This window comes from Orbicella franksi, chromosome 13, assembly GCF_964199315.1.
Source record: "Orbicella franksi chromosome 13, jaOrbFran1.1, whole genome shotgun sequence".
NCBI lineage: Eukaryota > Metazoa > Cnidaria > Anthozoa > Scleractinia > Merulinidae > Orbicella > Orbicella franksi.
Window position 1 is genome coordinate 3,192,401 of NC_138157.1, and position 19,270 is coordinate 3,211,670.

A 19,270-nucleotide genomic window follows, 5' to 3' on the forward strand; every position below is an offset into this window, starting at 1 on the left:
CGTTTTTGAAGCGTCTGTGAAGAGAATATAGATAAAGCTTTGAGCGAATAGTAGATTTATACTAAAACAATTAAATTATGAGCTCGAAATTTCTATGCGTGATAGTTGGGGGAGGGGGCTTATAAGCGGAGGCGCTTATAAGTGGTAGTTTACGGTATTCATGTTGCAAATGGACCAGCAATACCGTTTAAATATATATAAAAACTCCCCCCTAAAACAACTTTTGATCACCTTCCAATTTCATATTGCATTGAGGCATCTTTAAGTATTGACATTGCCAAGATTTGAGAGCTGTGACATTTGCTGTTCTAAGTGTTTCTTTTTTTCACTTATGGTTGTGACTATAAAATGGTGAATGAGTCGGTACTGCAGCAAACATGGATAAATGGCTGATTATAATTAGAAGTCAAACAGACAAAAATTTAGTTTACTGCCATACAGGAATTTTTACTTTATTTCATGGATCACAGCCAAAAAGAACAACCAGCAACAGAAAAGATTTCGCTTACTCCCACTACTCCAACCTCATTCAGTTTCACCTCGTCCGGCACTCCTGCCAATTCCTCTCACTTCACACTCATTTTGCACCGATGTAAGCTACTTTTATCTCCCTTAGGGACCGTTCATTTTTTATAAGGTAGGGGGGGCTGGTGGGATTTGGGGGGGTCCATGCGAAAAAAAATGGCTTTCGAGGGGGGGCCATCCCAAAAAAATAAGGGAAAAAGGGGGGTCACGTGAAATATTTTAGTAAAACTTTAAAATGGCATAATGTTTGAATATCAAAAAAATTGCTATAGAATAAACATAGAAGGCAGGATACAAATTTATTACAAACTTTGCTTCTGCTTTAAAAAGAACGTTTGGCGACAAAAAGCATTTTTAGCTACTGAAAAGAAGTATTTAACACTGTTATTTTCGAATGCAACTTTCACTGGCACTCATCTTCATCTTCGCTGTCGTCGAGTTCTTCGTCGCCGCTTGTGCTGCTATGGGAGTCTCTTTCACCAATGCTGCAAGAAGCAGCAATGCTTTGGGTCAGAGTGTACTCTTCAGGGCACATGAAGGTGTAAACATAATCTCTGACTTCCTGCTCAAGGTTGGTGGTGATTCTGCTTCTTGCAGCATTGGTGAAATAATTCCCTTCCAAGAGCTGTGCGATATATGGGCCATCTCTTCTAAATAACGACGCGGAAACATCCTCAACTTTAATACACTCTTCCGGGACGGCCGTTCTAGGAGGGTACACAAGGCATTGTGGAAGATCATTTCCTAGCGGGTTTCCAACACAGATTCCATAAACTCGTTGGACGTTATTTTCAGTCCGCTTCCTCTTTCTTTCATTTGACTGTCTGCGGTTTTCTTTTTTCCTTCTCCTTTTGTTGATGTACTGTTTGAGTATGCCCTTGAAAATGCTGTTATAATTGCTCTTCTTATTTTCTAGTGCTTCCATGTCCTGCGTGACCTTCGTCAACTTAGCCTCTACATTTAATCTGTTTTACATTAAAACTGTGGGCAAATTCTTCGCCCTACTTTAAAGCAAGCCCATTGGACTGAAAGAGGGTGGAATCGTGTTCCTTTACATCTTTCAATATGACATTCAACTTTTCAACCATTGCTCTGTGCTCTCACCCAGAGAGCGTTGCTCTATTTACAGATAAGTTTATTGTCAAATCAAAGTTTGTGGTGGATTATCTTCAGCATCTTGAAGTGCTGGAATTTAAAAGGAAAAAGAGAGCAGAAGAAAAGGCAAAGTTAAGTAGGGACGCAAAAGATAAATCATATGAGGATTATCCTTGAACTGAGTTGTGCGAAGATCTAACCAAGCTTAAAAAGCTACGTGTTCCAGAACTAAACAAGTACTTGAACCGCCACGGGCTGAAGCAGCATTTGAAAAGCAGCAAGAGTGAGAAAGTAAAGGCAATTGTAAGACATTCATGCTTGCAGCAGAAGAGTCCTCTCAGAGCTGGCCAACCAACACTGAGAAATGCCAGGACATTGACACAAAATGACAACAGAGAAAGTGCTGACAGCAGTGAAACGGATGAAAGTGACAATGATGAGTATGACAGTGATGCCATTGACTCTGGGGGAGAAGATGACTCTGGTGACGTCATTCTTGCATTCATCAATTCAGATGAGGAAGATGCCAATGAGAGGCCAAATGCCACACGCTCAGGGCGAGCCATAACTAGGAGATCCGAAATTGACTTCTCTTTCTTTTGATTTGTTTTTTAAAAAACAGCTCTCTGTAGTATAGGGATTGTAAATATTGTCTTCATAGTGAGCACAATAAGGTGAAGTAGGGGGATAATAGAGAAATATTAAAAAAGTTGAAATCTAAAAATTGTTTGTTTAATTTTTTTTGGGGGGGGGGTCATCCCAAAAAATGACCGCTATAAGGGGGGGGCATGCGAAAAAATTGGTAAGCTGAGGGGGGGTCATGCGATTTATAAATGGTGCTTCCCAAATCCCACCAGCCCCCCCTCCCTCATAAAAAATGAACGGTCCCTTATACACGTACCTCGTGGTTTGTTTTGCACTGCCTAGGAAAGCCAGGACGTTTTTAAACGTCATCGTTTCTGATTGTATTGCCTGCTGTTTATCAAGAGTATCACAGAAAAAAAATTTAAGAGTTTAAAATGGTTTTTGGGGACGCTGTCTCAAAATTACAGACGTTTGTTTGGATTTTAAACCATGTTTTAAGGTCCATAACTTGGTCTCTGTTCATCTTAAAAGCATCAAACATAGTCAAATGACCCATATCAACGCAATCTTTCATGTGGTGTTGTCCCGTTATCGATTGGTTAAAATTAAAACAAGCCCCAATTCCCTATACAATTTCGAATAGCCTAGTATCAGAAAAGACGTATCTTATTCTTGATATAAGGTTAGTCAAGGTTTTCGTATCGGACATTTGTCTCCTCTGAACCGTTTTATATGTCCTCGTTCCGCGCGTTTAAAGTGAATGTACGTACGTGTTGTGTGCGCGTGCAGTTGTCCGATGAAATGAACTCGCTCAAGCACTACATCCTTCAAGACCAATATAGCTGAATTGTGAAAGAAACGTTACTCAAAACAACTGATTTCCTTAATTTTGTGTTTGTCAGTTTTACAAGGGAAGTTGTGGTGTCTCAATGATTATATCTATATGCTAGGAAGATATGTCCAATGATGATCATACACTGGTGCGTCCTACTGTGTACATTTCTGGCTTTTGAAACTGTTTGTTCCATTTTCATTTAATCCTGTAATCCTTGCGTGGCAGCTCAATTGATATTGCTGCTCTAGACCAGGAGCTGAGGTTTGCCACAATGTCTCAAAATAACTGCTTTTTTTGTATTGGTCCTTTGCAGCTTGGAGTGTAAAAGTGCCCGAACTAATTTCGCGCATCAGTTGTCTTTGAGCATTTGAACTAGAAAGAGCTTAGTTCGTAAACAAGAAAGCGCGTCGAAATTATGAGCAAAACAGAGCCATTTCTTGAAGAACACTCTCCGAAGTGTACATGCTTTTTGTATGATGACAAACCGCTCACGATGAAGGAACTGAATGTGGCTAAGATTTACGATTTCGATTTCAAATACGGCCAAAAGTCTGCTTGGGATTTCAACGACGATCTTGTAGCCATCGATATAAGCATGATGTACAGCCCTAAGACAAACCGAAATCGAAAAATAAAGCGAAGAAAGTACCCCAAGTTTAGATTTGCTCCTAGTCTGGGGGACATTAAGGAGAACGAACTGTTTGTCTCACAGCTGGAAAATGTAAACAAACCCAAGACAGATTTGGCTGCCATTCATGAAGAGCGAGCTCTGAATTGTGGGATACCTGTTGTGAAGGATGAAGGTCGGCATCACCGTCACAAACGACATTCAAGAAGTTTTAATGGAAGAGCTTGATTAATTGGACAAGAAGATGTCGTTGTTTGATAAGGTTTGCGAATTTCAAAGGTCGACTGGACACTTTCTCACAGCCGCTGTACATACGTCAACAGGAGAGAGAGAGAAAATATAGACCATTGCTATTTGCTGACTGCCACGAGTATAGCGAATCCTTTGTTATATAACTTTGATTTTATAAGGTTTTGCGAGGGAAATAGAAAGAGAAATAGCCGAGACAAACCGGAATTTAGATTTTGCGAACTTTGTTAGCAGGTTGTTCAGCTGCAATTTATGTGTGACCAATATCAAGCAAAATCTCAGCTGAAACTAACACGAGAGAAAAGCATCTGAATATTGTCTGTTACTACAAAGCGGAAAATTGGCTAAACGCTATACAATCTGAACAGCTCGGTGTTCTTGTCCATATTGAGACTTGATTCCATTGTATAAAGAAACAATGTATATAGATTAATAAGAGTTCATTACCCATCCCATCTAATTTGTAGCTGTTCTAGTTTGTTTGGTAATAAAGGAGGCGAGAAATTTTTCTCTGGAATGTTTTTGTTTTATGTAAAACCACATTACTAAAACGTAATAACGAGTTACTTGTTTGTGTTATGGGTTTCTGTTCGTTTCCCGAAGTAATTCCGAACCTGAAATGACGTGCACGGCTCTCGCAAAATGACTTCAATTTAGGCAAAAATGATCCCCCAATCGAACCTAAGATGACCCTCATACCGAACCCAAAATGATCTCCGATTTAATTTTGGGAGTGTTCTTACCAAAGAACCACGAAATGACTTAAATAATGAATAAACGAACCAATACATCTCGTACGTTCCACAAGTTTCTGTCGTTGTCAAATATAAGACTGAGTGAGCTTGGGAACCATAGGAAAGGAAGAAATAGCACTGAAAATTAAAGTAAAGAGATAAAAGAAAATACGACAAAAGTCTTCTTTGAAGACTTTACAAACGTAATAACTTCACTTCAGCTGACTCAATAATATAATTATGATATTATATATATATTTTTTCGATGCCGGGATAATTTTGGGAGCTGTACATTCCCAGCATTCCCAAAAGCACTGGTGAGGATGCAAAGGGACCCAGAATGTCCATAAGGTTTTCCATGAAAGCAAGCACGCTTGCTTTAAACTATTCTTTATTTGTCCTTTATTTTAACCGTTCTTCTTTTTTTCTATTAGCGCAGGGGATCCAGTTTGTCGTCTTCTAGGTACTAAGAGTTTAAAATGTAAAAAAACTGACGTGTCATCGTGCTTTTTTGCATCTTTACTTCTTCGACCAAAAGTTCGCGCTGTAGTTTATACATACCACGGGCGCTTTCATGTTTAGTTCAACTAGCAATAATTAGGTTAAGAGGAATAATCTCATACCAACTCATGATATTCCTTTCTGATTGCGAATAACTAATAGCGCATCGTGTTAAGCTTCAACAGGAATGAAATATCAGCCCTTAAGCAACTTTTAAAATCTATTGATTTAAAAATAATTTGTTTACCTTAAACCTCAAGCAATATAAAAACTGCGGGCTGGCCGATCCTATGCATGGAAGATAATTTCATTCTAGAAATAGAATTATCAGATCAATCATGTTAATGCGCACGCAATTTATCAGCAAAATAACTAAAAATTGGCACAACCTTAGGAGAGAGATCTAAAGACGTGACTTACAAGCACACGAGCAATCTAAAGAAGCCAACATAAACGTTACAGCAAACAAATTTTCATTAAAAACAGGAAAGCTTAAACATGTCTGTCAGAATGCGATTGCAAGCGGGGAGACCAATAAGATACTGAACAATATATGATCTGACATACCAAACTATACCCAGATAACTTTTTGGGCGAGTTGCTTCAAGCCGACAACCGTTCAAAAACGAGAGTTCTTGAAATTCGTCATTTGTTAATAGTTCATAATTGGCACTATTTCATTGAATATCGCATTTCGAGTGAAAACAAAATCGAGCTTAGCAGAAATGGCATATAGCCCAATTTACTATTTATTGGTGTAACCGCTGATCGCTACTTAGTGACAAAGGTGTGCGGCCATCTTCGGACTTGGGGGGAGGGGGTATATCGGGCGGTGATCTTCTTGCCCCAAAAAAATTACAGAATGCCCGACCGAATGCGTGAGTGTTAAAGTCGGGATACAAAGGCACTCAAAAACGTTCACAATTCTCACGCGTAATAAAACTGCTATAATCCATCCTTGCATACTCTACGACCTCGATTGACAACCTACTCGATCTAATAGAATAAGAAACTTGTAAAACAGCACGGAAAACAGCACTTTCTTCCTCGTACGAAAACGTCAAGAAAAATAACTTAAAGTTTAGTTCTTTGTGAACCAGTGCAAAACGGCTCTTTTCGGACGCTCACTCAATCACTCACTCACTCACTCGCTCAATCCCGGAATGCCCAGTGGCACATAGGGCCTCTTTTCAGAGCCACCACAAAAACAAAAGTCTTGGTCCTCGTTATCATTGATTTTTTTGTCATTGTTTTTTTTTTTTTTGGCGGGGGGGGGGGGGTGAGCTGGGAATGAAAATGAGATCCATACTGGCGTGGATTTCCATGATAACCATTTATAATAAGCTTGACCGATATGTGGCTTTTACAAAACAGAATACCTGGATCCCCCATATCATTTGATTTTCAGTTTCGTTTTGGCGAGACAAAGGGTTAGAGTACGCACGCCTTGAAACTTTTTGGATTGTTTTCTTGTTTTCTGTTGCCCGAATCATGAGCCTTTTACCCCCAAAATTGCAAAGTTCCGAAACTGAGGGGACTGAAAAGTTGACCCTTCATGATTATTTATTGCCCTTACTAAATATCCAAGTGCACAGTTATCCCTCTGTCTTTGAGTTCCCTGGGTCATTCGATCACTGATCACTAAGTGTTCCGTTAAATCAATTTTTACACATGTAATGTACATTTCGGCCTTAAAATGTAGGCGTTACGTGACGATCGGCACGCCAAGAGTTGTGCGAGTTAGAAAACGTTATCCTAACTGCCAAGGTTACACTAATTGCCGAGGCGAGACAGATTGTGTACCCGAGTTCTCTCGCTCCCAGAGACAGGTTCGCGACCCTCATGTAAACGGTTAACTGGATTTTTCAAGGAAGTCGATGAAAAGTAACGGTAACTCGGAGGAGGGATTGTGTCGGGTACCCGAGACCCTATAAAAGGGCCTTGATTCTATTTCAAAACGTTAATGTCGGCCGGAGCTCATCTGTAAACCTGCGACGCGCAGAAAAACCCAAACTAAGCTATTGGCATAGTTGAGTTCTCTGCTGCAATAGCAAAATCTGCACCTTTGTGAAAAGCTGAGGCTTAATTACTAGCCATAAATTTAGTAAACGCCGGGAGCTATTCTAATAGTTCCTGGATATTTTGGGGTGCCATTCATCAACGTAGTACATTCTGCGTGGTCGGAACATGATCTTTTTTTATTCCAAGACCAAATAAAGACGCCATCAAAAAGAGCTTCGCCTACAGAGGAATTAACTTCTATCGAACTTTCAAGATCTGCTTAAGCAGCCAACTTGTAAAACCAAAACATATGGTGAAAGAGCTTTTTTCTGTATACGCTCCGAAGATTTGGAACACTGTTCCTTTGGAAATACGTCGATCCAGTACAGTTTTATTATTTAAGAAAAATCTCAGGACCTTCCTTTTTAGTAAATTTATTAAGAGTAACTCTTTATCATATTATTATTATTATTTTTTTTTTTTTGATTCTGTTTTGTTTGGCATTTTCCTAGTTTTTTAGCTTTTAAGTTTCTTACAGTAAAAGTGTAGTTTTTAGGGATAGTTTTGTAAAGCGCCTCGGGCAAATAATGGATGTGTGCGCTATGTAAATGAACTACTACCACTACTGTTATTATTATTATTATTATTATTATTATTATTATTATTATTATTATCCGGAATAGTCTGCTGCCACCCGTTACTATTTTCGTTTAGTGGCATTCTTTGATATATAAATATATAAACACCACAAGGTATACACCAAATTCATAAACGGTAGACGGCTCCGGAAGGCCCGGTACAAGAGACTGAAAACGAGACGGCGACGTTTACAGCTGCAGTTTTTCTAAAGGAACGTTGTGTCTAGATACCAGGCAACCGGGAAGTGTTTTCAAAACCTGAAATCCTTAAAGAATTTCCTAAAAATATATCACGTAATTCTTCTAAGAATAGAAAGGAGAACTTCTAACTTCTAACTGCCCGGTATATTCAAGGGCAAGCAGTTTAAAAATGGAGGGAATGAATGTTTTCTTAAGAACTGTTACACCCCTAAAAAGTTTAATTTAAGTTGCTATTGATATTCGATATTCATTTATATTTGACCAGCCCTGCTTTCCTTTATAAATCTGTAAAAAATCCAAAACATACTCCAAAGGTTATGAAGTGACCGAATTTAAGGATCAACCGCCTTTTTGTTGTCCCAGCCACTTGCAAATCTATAATTAGGATATTGATAGTAGTTACGGCAAAGACACCACAAAACAAAAAAACAAAACACTGAACTATAAATAAGCCTGGTTTTCACGAGCATAAGCATAACGGTAGTGAAGACGCACACAACGCAAGAATAAGCACAAGCACAAGCAGAACAAGAAAGCTTTTGTTCTTCTTGTTACTTACATGTACGGCAAAAGAGAATGCATAAGCATAAACATCTTCCGCCATCTTGTTTTATTGTATCGAGGAGGTATGGAACCTAAAATAAGGCAGTTTTCTATTCTGCGCATGTTTACGTGCTTATGCTTGTATTGATGGCGTTCTCATCACCATTGTGCTTATGCTTGTGCTTATGTACATGTCGTCGTGAAAACCAGGCTTAATAAAACACTTCATATAATTACTGATTCCAGGGAAACAGCAGAGTTGTTTTCCTTTCAAATTCGATATTTTGCAAGTTTTCGTCTGGTTAAACATCGAGATTCTCGGGAAAACAAAATCAAAGGGCTTCTCCCTGGACTAGTGATTATGAATAATTGTATAACATGCACGGTTGCACTCATTGAAAGAACTTAAAATCGTATTTCTCAGGCCAAGGGAAGTCAATGGAAACTAGGTAACTGATCAGTTACAAACACAGGAAAAACCAGTGCATGATAGTACTTTTTCTCAAATGAACTGTCTAATAAAAATAAATTTTGGTTTGTTTCTAGAAGTTGCTGCGTGGTACGTTCAGCACGTGCCAAAAATGAAGGACAAGGCAAAATGCTGCTTGATATTCAGTTTGAAAAATATCTTGGTATTTTTAGGAAATGGTATATGACATCTAAATCCTCATGAATAGACAACTTTAGCTTGGGCGGTTTGTTTCTCCATTGTAGACCACGTGATAATCTCTAGAGAATTTTTCTTTTATTATTTCTTAAAATTATTCCGCATTTATATACATGCCACTATTCAAAAATTTGAAAACAAGAATTCTGTGTATCATAACGTGGTCTGCAATGGAAGAACAAAACTCCCAGGCTAAAGAGGTCTATTCAAACGAAGACATCTTCAGTCCCGTCAGGCAGCTGTGTCTGTTAAACTCGTCAAAATAAATCACGCCCCAAGAGTCGGTCACTTTCCCAGGCTCGTTTCATACGTTGCATTTCTGCCGTGTCGAATTCAATTCAACGAATTAAATTCGACAGAAATTCGACGTCTGAATCAGCTGCTGCATTTCTGCCGCACGTTCGACTGGTGTTGTGGCATTATTCGACAGAGATGCGACACCGATTCAAACGTCGAATTTCTGTCGCGTCGAATCTAACTCATACATTATATTAATGTATGAAGCATGCGTGAATTTGGTCCCGCCAAAGAAAGAGAAGAAACTTGGCCATTCTCGTCCCCAGTGCTACCTGAACATATTGCAACACATACTGCTGCATTGTCAGCCTTCCCGTTCTTGTTCCATTGGCGGACAATTTTTCGAAAAATTGAAGTCCCTCGTCGCTCAGTATCTTCGTCCGCCATATTGAATACTCTACGTTTAAAACTTCTTCCGCTGACCGACATACCCGACAGCATTAATTCTGAATTAAGTGCGACACAAGTGCGACGTCTGAATCGAGAGTCGCATTTTTGCCGCGCTTAACTGAATTGAATTCGACACGGCAGAAATGCGACGTATGAACCAGGCCTCATTTACCTAAATCTTCCTTGCCGTTGTTAGTGCGTGATGATTCCATACTTTATGATAAAGCATGAATTGTAAAATGCTTGGATGCAAGTGACTGAAGCTTAGGAAGCTCGAAAAGCCTGGTAACTAGGTTCTTCGTGACGTCATAGCCAAAATCATCGAAAATAACCACCGAGCCATCACGTGCGCTTGAACGTAAACAGGTTGTGGTGCCATCTGCGCCGTTCATGTATTCAAAACGAAGACATAAATAGTCGGGTGAGTCAGCAGCGTCCGTTAAAGTGGGGAATACAAGTAGCGCATAAAAGTCAGTTGCCTGAATCTTCGTTGCTACTGTCAGGAAAGCAGAAAACCTCTCCTAAAGGCTACCATGGCTAGTTTGGACCGCCCGCTACCTATGGCTTGTTGGGAAGAAGAAACCGACAGGGATTACAGCCTTGTTTACAATTTCATGTCATCTCTTTTAAACGCAGAGTTGATGGCTATGAGGCAAAGTCTTTACGAAAAAGGTCTTCAACTGAAGCAGTCTCACTCTTGCCTGTGCCACGTGCCAGCCGAGAAAACGTTGTGGGATAAAGAGGGAGCGAAAGACGAAATTCACTCCCACAAGGTCGTGTTTGACTTCGCGGCAGTTCACCGTGAACGGGCTTTGAACGCGGGAAAGCTAAACAAAGACACAGGGAGGCGATGGCGAAGGAAGAATTTTAGCAAGAAAAAGAGGAATTGAAAGAGCTTTATTGGTGATAATGACAGAAGACGATCAGCTTGAGAAGAAATTTTTATTGTTCATATAGACTGCTTTGATCTAGTTTACTGTGAGCGGGCTTCGAAAGCTAAACAAAGACAAGGGAAGAAGTTAAGCAAGAAAAATAATGGATTTTAACAACTTCATCGGTGATAAAAATAATACGGTTGGCTTGAGAAGAAATTTGTATTGCACATATAAACTCCCTTGATCTACCAAAGAACAAAAATTGGCCGATCTGAGCGTTAAACCGTGTTATTATTGTAGAATCTAAAACTACTTGATTTTCTTAAGTTAAATAAATCCTACAATCAATAACCTTGCCTTAAGACTGTAAACTGCAAAAGCTTTGTTGATATCATGTGTAAAATAACAAAGATCAAGCGAATTTGTAATTACAAGGAACTAATTGCTTTTGAACCGGTTTAGAAAGTCACGAGATATTAGTAATATGTTGTTACTGATTTTCGTTGCAATAGATGCCCGTTTTAATTCATGTAAGCAGTCGTTATGAAATTTGTAAATTTGTAAAAAGCTGAAGCGAGCAAAAAAGTTCGGGAATTAAATTCATAGATTGTTAAATGTATGTATCTCCCTTTTGTCATTGTGTTGGTTTTTTACCGGGGTGGGGAACAAATTTGCAAGTCGAACCAGAAGATTGCATCATAAAATAGACAGATCTATGTGTCTTGGCGTGATATCCACAGGGGAAGCAACCAATTTGAAATTTTACAAAATGTTTGCTGTTATATAAAAATAACAAGGACACTTCATGACCTATTTTGCTTTCGAAGTACCCTCAACGGTTCTTCAAGACTTCTTTTACAGGGCAATATTTATATTCCAAGACCAAATTTTAAAATAGAAACTGCGGTGTAAATACAAACACCTGTTGGGCGAAGCAATCAACCATGTGACCGAATTCATCACGACACAACTATTTTAAATCTTCACGGGGTTCCGCTTCTGTAGGCGCTATTTCGATGTTTTTGCTTTCCAGAAACAAAAAAATTGTTATCCAGCAGTACGTGGAACGTGATTCAAATAACAATTTGAGATCAAAACTTATTGTTTTCAAACACTAATTGAAGGGAAAAGAACAGTTTATTTGTTGCCATTTCCAGAACTTGGGTTTTACACCTGCCCTAAACGAGGTGACTAGACTTCACTTGTCTGAACTAGTGTCTGAGCGTTTTAGACCCGGTGTAAAGAAATTTGGTAGATAACGAAAACAAAGAAACAAATTCTCAACTAAGTAATGATAAGATGACTAATACAAAATAATCTTATCAACATACAAAGTCAAAATCCTGAGTCTATTTAGCACCTTATATTTCGTTGGACTGCAAAAAAAAAACTGGCAAACACACTGCCAAGGAAAATTTGTTGGCTTGATTCGACGCGGCGTTCGTACTAAGGCCGGACGCTGCAAAATTACCGTTTATGTTATCCATTTAAACAAAAGAAGACGAAATCAAATGCTAGTTGTCTCTTTCTTTCCATCATTTTCAGAGCTGGTCGCCAAAACATCATTTGAACACCATTTGAACATGCACAATGTTATAATAATTGCGGACCATCGTAACGTGAGCCTACACCCCTGGGCCGTTGACCAGCGGCCGGGAAACGAGCGAACCTCGAAAGTTCTGATTTTTATTCCTTAAACAAAACGTGTCAATTCAGTGGAGGTTTTCTTCTATTTTCAGAGTAAAAATTCGTAAATTTAAAGCTCTTATGTAGTTTTCTGAAATGACTTCACAGTTGGTACAGAGACCATGGACCTTCCGGCCGAATTTTTCCGGGTTTAGAGGTAAATTTTTCAGTAAGAAGTGGGCTATAGACAGAAACGTAACTACAAATACTGTTTACAAAGATTACTGGATAAAGCTTGCCATCCCGAATTTCGAACTGTTACAAGTCCTTTTGGGCTTGGTACACAGGTAGAATATATTTATTTATACATAGAGGGCAAAATGAGTTAATCTTCGTTGGTTGAGATAGAGGGCATTCTTTCTACCCTTCTACCCTTCTATCGAGGGTAGATGTAAAACTACTTGAAAATGATTGGTTCTCATGTCACTTGGGGACGATGAACAAAATTGACTTCCTTTGAATTGTTTTGTTTTTTAATTTGTCTTTTATTGTTTGTTTTCTCTCGTTTCGAGAGGGTTGAGAAAAATTTAACGAAGACCTAAAAGGAAATAATCGAGGATCAGTAAATTAAAAAAAAAAAAAGCACTGGAAGAGTGTTTTTGCTTCGAGTTATTTTTGTTGGAGAGCGCGTTCGCGTTTTTCAAATCCCCTACGGTTAATAGTATTATTCCATCTCGACGAACTCAAGACAAAATAGTGGGCCTGTGAATCTTGCTTGGGCCTCTTTGACCTTGCTTGGGGGCTTTTCTCGAGCCCTCAGGGGCTTCTCGTTCCTTCATTAAAGATGTAGAAACAGATTCACCGGCTTGGTTTATTCTCTGTGCGTGCAAGAGACGGGAGTATAGCGGAGGATAATTATTACTTGGTAATTGAAGACGTTTGTACAGGGATTAAAGAAGGGATGCCATCGGAATATACCGCGAACAGCTTGTATAAAAATAGTTTATATGCTATTCTTGTCACTGCCGTGGAAAGTTTTATCATTGAATAATAAGTATAAAAAGAGAACCAGAAAAACCTGTTTTCGATGGGTTTGCTTTGTATGTAGGTTTACTGGAGTTTACGCACAGTAACCAAGCGGACAGTCAGACCACATAACATGACCTTTCATCGAACGCAATCCATTAAATTGTGTTCGAGTTTTAGTTCGGTTGCCTAAAACTCAATCGATCGAATTGAGTTTTCGATTTCCGAATTCAATTTACTAGTCCATCTTCGACACAATTTACAGGTGTCGTTTTGTTGAAGCCTTCTTTCTCTGGGTAGAAAAATGCTCTTTCAACGTGTCAGTAACCTCACGAGTGAGATCATAGAAAATTTGCAACTTTTGTCCCGGATATAATTTGGTATAAATTTTAAGAGTGGTGTATTTTCCCAGTGCAGTCAAACCCTCGAGTGTATACAGCGAAAGGAGGATAGTACACGGTCGAACGAAGTTATGAATTTTTTTTCTTTTTTTTTTTCCCCGAGTGCAAAAAGCTACATTTTATGAACGAGCGCAGCGAGTGAGTAAAATATTGTGTTTAAAACGACAAAATAAAATTTATATCTTCTTCAGGCGAGACGCTGCGCGGGACGAGCATGGAGAGGAGGTTAAGGTGCCCAGAAACGCTCCTTTCAATTAACCTGCATTCGCTTCTCAAAACAACTTCGTGAAGTGCGCGCGTGACGTGGGAGAATCGTAAATCTGCGCGACATGAGTGTTTTTATCTTGCGTACTTTTTTCGTGACCATAAGTCCTGGATTTTTCTTTGGCATTGTTTTGTATTGTTATGACTTCCTACTTTCATTACCGAAAATCCCCTGCTATCAACATGTGCTTTCAACGCGCACGGTTTCATTTTCACAACTGATCACACTGATAAAAATAATTCTGTCAAAATGAACAGCTTTCAAACGTCTAACCACTGTTTTAATTTTTTGTTTTTTTTGGTGAAAATTTCTTTTGTGTAAATATTATTACTAATGCGGAAAACCGTCACGTAGATACTCTCTGTGAAACCGAATAAATGAGGCCCATCGGCGCCAAAAACAGAATATTGATTAGACTCATTAAAAGTCAAGAAAATTGATTCATTTCAGAAACAATAACCTTTGAAACCTGAGGCACGCACGTCCATCACTGAAATCGAAAATTCAAACCAATTTGTTTTTGGCACGCTTACATCATTATTGCCCACAAAGCTAAGCTAAGATTATCCGTGTTTTATTCTTTTGCTGTTCGGAACAGTGAAAAAATAAACTGGTCCGTCAATATTGCTGAGAAGTTGTCAACATACGAGAGCGTGTATTGCAATTTGGGACGCCAGACTTGAGACCGTTCAGTCGGGCAAGCTCAGGTAGCAAAACTCAAGAATTGTCTCCGGAAATATTTGAGCTGGGCCAGACGAACTGAGCTAAGGCAAAAGGAAAAGCTTTTTGATAACCTTACTCAGCCGAAGGTGAAAGAGATATTGACAATTATTTCGTCATCACAAGAGATCCAATTAGGACCCGAACTGTTTTCGGTTTTATAGGTTAAGGGAAGACCTAAACAACAGATCAAGAGCAAAGTGAAATCACCGCTTTGTCCCGAAATGTCGATTCTAGACAGACCAACAGCTATGCTGAACTGGGAGAAGGAAGCGGTACAAGATCTCGACTGCGTTTACCAATCCAAGTCGATTCCTGACCGTGGGGATGTAGATGCAGTTTGGCAAAGCATGTACGAGAAAGGACTGAAGAGGAAAGTAAGTCAATATTCACTTCCTCCTCAAACCACGGAAGTCAATGGAAATCTGCTCGATCCGAGCTGTGTTCAACAGGAGTCGGGAAAGGAGGAAAATAAACCGAAAGATTTGGCCACTGTTCATCTGGAAAGAGCGCGAAATTTAGGAAAACTGGGAATGGACGAAGGAAGACGGTGGAGGAAACGTGCATACTCAAACAGCTCTTCTGGCGAACAAAATCACTGTCAGGCGACTCATAATCTAGGGAAAAGTATATAAGATGGCTGTTAAGTTTTGAATAGAATATTTGGTGGCTTCGATCGGATCACGAACGCTTCTGTTTACCTTTAATATAATCACAACTGTAATCAGAAAACATTGATATTGATGTTGTGTGTGCGGGTCAATGTGGGAGAAAATATGTCAAACGGATTTTGCAAAGTAGCATTTTTCTGTGTATTTTCCAGTTGAATGAAGGTAATTCAGGTGTAAACGAGTTGTTTTAGGTAATAGCCGTTCTTTAAAAATTTAGAACTGATTGTGGATGGCACAACTGTGGCTGTCACGTACAACCTAAAATGTTTGGTTTTGATTGGTTCATCGCGGAACTAAAAAACATCAGGCCTGATTCATCCAATTGTACGCTAATTGTTTCCTTCCTTTTATAATTTATGTTTGTCGGTGTAGGCGATGAGCTGCACGAAAATAAAAGCAACGCTGTCTACTGATCAGTACGACTTATGTTAATCTTAAGACTCAACTTGTTTTGATAGCACAAGAGTTCGATTTGTTTTGACCGCATAAACCATACGCGTTTCTGCGTTTTATAGATCAGGCACGCAATTGTATATTACTTTTGAAGAAGTAGTAATGTTTATCTATTATGATAGAATAAAATAAAATTAGCATAAAAAGCTGTTGTATTCATGTCAATATCATTAGTTTAACATAGCGTGAGTCCAGTGATATTATTATTATATTATTTTTTTTGCTGGTATTACTAAACATTTTAAAGTTTTAGACTATACGTTCGATGCAATCTTTGACTTCTATCCAATCGTTCCACTTTTTAAACCTCAACTGAATTTTATACTTTGAACTCGAAGCGTTTTTCCGTTTTTATTTTTCATAATCTGTGCAAACAATTTACACGCTCGAATTATCTGGGTCAAGAGGCAGCTGTGCCCTGCAGATAAAATGAACCTGCAGAACAACATGTCAGCGGATGGCCGCTAAAATAAACAACAGAATGACGCGAGAAATTGTATAATGATTAGGAGGCCGCGCCGAGCTGAGGGACAAAATATCAAACGGGGACACTATAAAGTATATTACAGTAACAGAATCGACTGAAATATTCGTATTAGTTGGTAAAATTAGTTAAAATGCTAAAATATATAAAATGCATAGATATGTACAGAATAAAATACCATAAAGAACAAAAACAAAAAAAAAGGTTAAGAGAAAGTCAAACAGCTAAAAGCGGAGCGAACGAGAAACATGTAAATTTTCGTTCGCATGACTTTCGCCCGCTTGGCTTGGCTGACGCAACAGTATGCCCCTGGATCTCCGAGGACGAAGCTGGGAGTGGGCGCAGAAGGCGTGAACTGAACGGCGAGCAAGTTTTAAACTTTGTCGCTGAAAAAAAAATCTTACTTTCAGAAAACCAGTTTTTTTCTGGACACACCATCTTGATTCATATTATATCCAACTAGGTCAATCAGACTGATCTTGTGGGTCGCTACTGTTGCTATGAGTTTGATGATGATGATGATGATGATGATGATTATTATTATTATTATTATTATTATTATTGTTATTATTATTATTATTATTATTATTATTATTATTATTTGTTTACTTCCAAGTGGCATTGTAATGCAAATATTTTGGTTACAATCAGCAGGTGTCCGACAATTCTTTGGGCAACAAACTGAAGCTACTGCATCATTACATGTGGCCAGCGGTCCTTCCGTCACAAGAAGAAGCTTCACAAGTTTGCATTTCATTTCTTTTTCAAAAAAAAACAAAAAAAGGAAAGAATCTGTTTCAATAGACCTCATTCACGATAACCGCCATGTTAGTTTTCATTTCGGTATCAGGTAAACTTGACTCATGATTTCTTAGCCTGCGATAAAGTAGGAAGTGTCGCAAAATTCTCCGATATAGGGTGCTTGCCATTTGTCAGAATGAACTGGTTGGAATGACCGTTGAATAATGGTAAGGGTTTTTCCAAAATCAGCAAACCAACCGAAAGAGATGGCGCTTACCATTTGCAATTCGATTTCTCGTAATTGTTTTCGGCTGATGAGAGACTAGAAACTGGAAAATTTGCCAAATGGTAAGGAAATTTCCGTTGAATTCTGTTCCGAACGGAAAAAGAGGACTTCCTCTGGAGCTAGTCTACAATTTCCGAACGGAAAATTACTGTTCCATTTGACTTTCAACCGAAATTTCCGGATTTTTTTGCTAAATGGTAAGCACCCATAGACTCGGCGGCGCTGTAGCTGTCTGTGATACAGTCTAGGGATTTTGGGGGCAAATAAGTTGAAATCGGCAAATTTCAATCGGTTTCCTATTATATTTATGACAAATTTTACGCAGCCTGATGCCATGCTTTTAGGACACTAAAGCTATAAAAAACTCAAATTTTTTAGGCAGTCAGTTTGGGTGTACCACTAGTTCCAAAGTTGAAAAGTGATGATATCAATTCACTATTCTAAAGCAGTCTTGTTTGTTTCATTATCGGGACGAGCCAATCTTCTGAAAGCTGTCTCATTTGCAATGTGTACCCCATGGCAGACTCTGGCATTGTCAATTAATTTACATAATGAAAAACCATCATGATAGCTGTTGTGATAAAGATCTATTATGTTTAGCGGAAAGTTGTGCCAATCCTTATAGTCCTGTAAAAAAATTAAAAAAATAAAACTGGTGGTAAATTGTTAGAGATGCGGGTACTTAAAACAACAGCTTGTGCTGGCGTGAGTTAGCCATTTGGGCCATCATCTGCATAGCCATTCATTGAACATTTTATATGGCACTTTTCAGCGTACTCCGTTTCCTTCTAGACTCTTCAACGCCCTCAATTTTCTCGTATTTTAATTCGATTGTTGAACACGCGGATAGAATCGCGAGAGAACTGGACGCCAGCGCAAAACGGAAGACTTGACTGGGTAGGGGGTGGGGACCGAGAAAAATGGAGGGGCTGTAGACATCTTTGGAAAAAAGTGAATTCCCCGTTTCTCCAACAGTGGAAAATTCCCAATGGTTGAAAGGCGAAACAAGTGTCATCACCTTGACAACGGCGGATCATGATTGCGTCCAGGCGCGTTTTGCGGCTTGCAGCAGTTGTCATCAATAACACGTGCCGTGATTCATAATGGAGCAGTTGTTTTTAAAATACTGTAGAATCCCATTGAGAGATATTTCAACGTTTCTTCGCTCAAAAATGAACAGATAGTGGGCTGCTGTTCATCTTCTTCGTTCTAAAGAAGTTGTTGCAATTTTGAAGACAAGCAATAGACTACATGGCTGATACTACGTGAAAAACGTTCCGAGACACCAACATGACAAGAACCGATAAAGTAGGATCGCAACAGTGGACAGCTGTTTCGCCCTTCTTGGGGCTCGTCAGCACTGTGTAGCGAAGATATGTAACGCCAGCCCAAAAGCCAACGCACATAAATTGCAAAATGACCCGTGCACTATATCAAGTTCCGTACTTTGAACTCACTTGCGCCCCGAAACACGCGTTGCCACATCGCGTGTTTCGGGGCGCAAGAAGACAAATAAGTGTCAAGATTGCTGTCTCGAAAAGCAAAAGAATACATGTGGCTGGACAAGGCGTTATGTGGCAACGCGTGTTTCGGGGCGCAAGTATGCAGTTTCTGGTTTCTCATTTATTTTCGAACCGTAGGTCTTTTCAGATCCGATACGCTGCGTTTTTTAAGCATGGTACTGGCCGTGCGGTTGAATGTTTAAATGTTTAGGCTGGCCTTGTCCAGTCACATTTATTCTTTTGCTTTTCGAGACACCAATCTTGACACTTTGTCTCCTTGCGCCCCGATACACGTAATGTGGCAACGCGTGTTTCGGGGCGCAAGTGAGTT

The 19,270-nt window shown here is 39.2% G+C and overlaps 4 protein-coding genes across 4 annotated transcripts in view; 3 read left to right on the forward strand and 1 right to left on the reverse strand.

Annotated features, from left to right (window-relative positions):
- Positions 1–19,270, reverse strand: part of LOC145466391 (uncharacterized) — a 343,779-nt gene that overhangs the window by 254,167 nt on the left and 70,342 nt on the right. The window lies entirely within an intron of this gene.
- LOC145465773 (uncharacterized) lies at positions 3,404–4,467 on the forward strand. Its single transcript, XM_081449530.1, has one exon. The coding sequence runs from the start codon at positions 3,456–3,458 to the stop codon at positions 3,894–3,896; it is 441 nt and encodes a 146-aa protein (XP_081305656.1). The 5' UTR covers positions 3,404–3,455; the 3' UTR covers positions 3,897–4,467.
- LOC145465844 (uncharacterized) lies at positions 9,483–11,352 on the forward strand. Its single transcript, XM_081449597.1, has one exon. The coding sequence runs from the start codon at positions 10,423–10,425 to the stop codon at positions 10,777–10,779; it is 357 nt and encodes a 118-aa protein (XP_081305723.1). The 5' UTR covers positions 9,483–10,422; the 3' UTR covers positions 10,780–11,352.
- LOC145465601 (uncharacterized) lies at positions 14,551–16,764 on the forward strand. The gene is made up of 2 exons (XM_081449377.1): positions 14,551–14,891; positions 14,967–16,764. Exon 2 carries the CDS (start codon positions 15,027–15,029, stop codon positions 15,435–15,437), a length of 411 nt encoding a protein of 136 aa, XP_081305503.1. The 5' UTR covers positions 14,551–14,891; positions 14,967–15,026; the 3' UTR covers positions 15,438–16,764.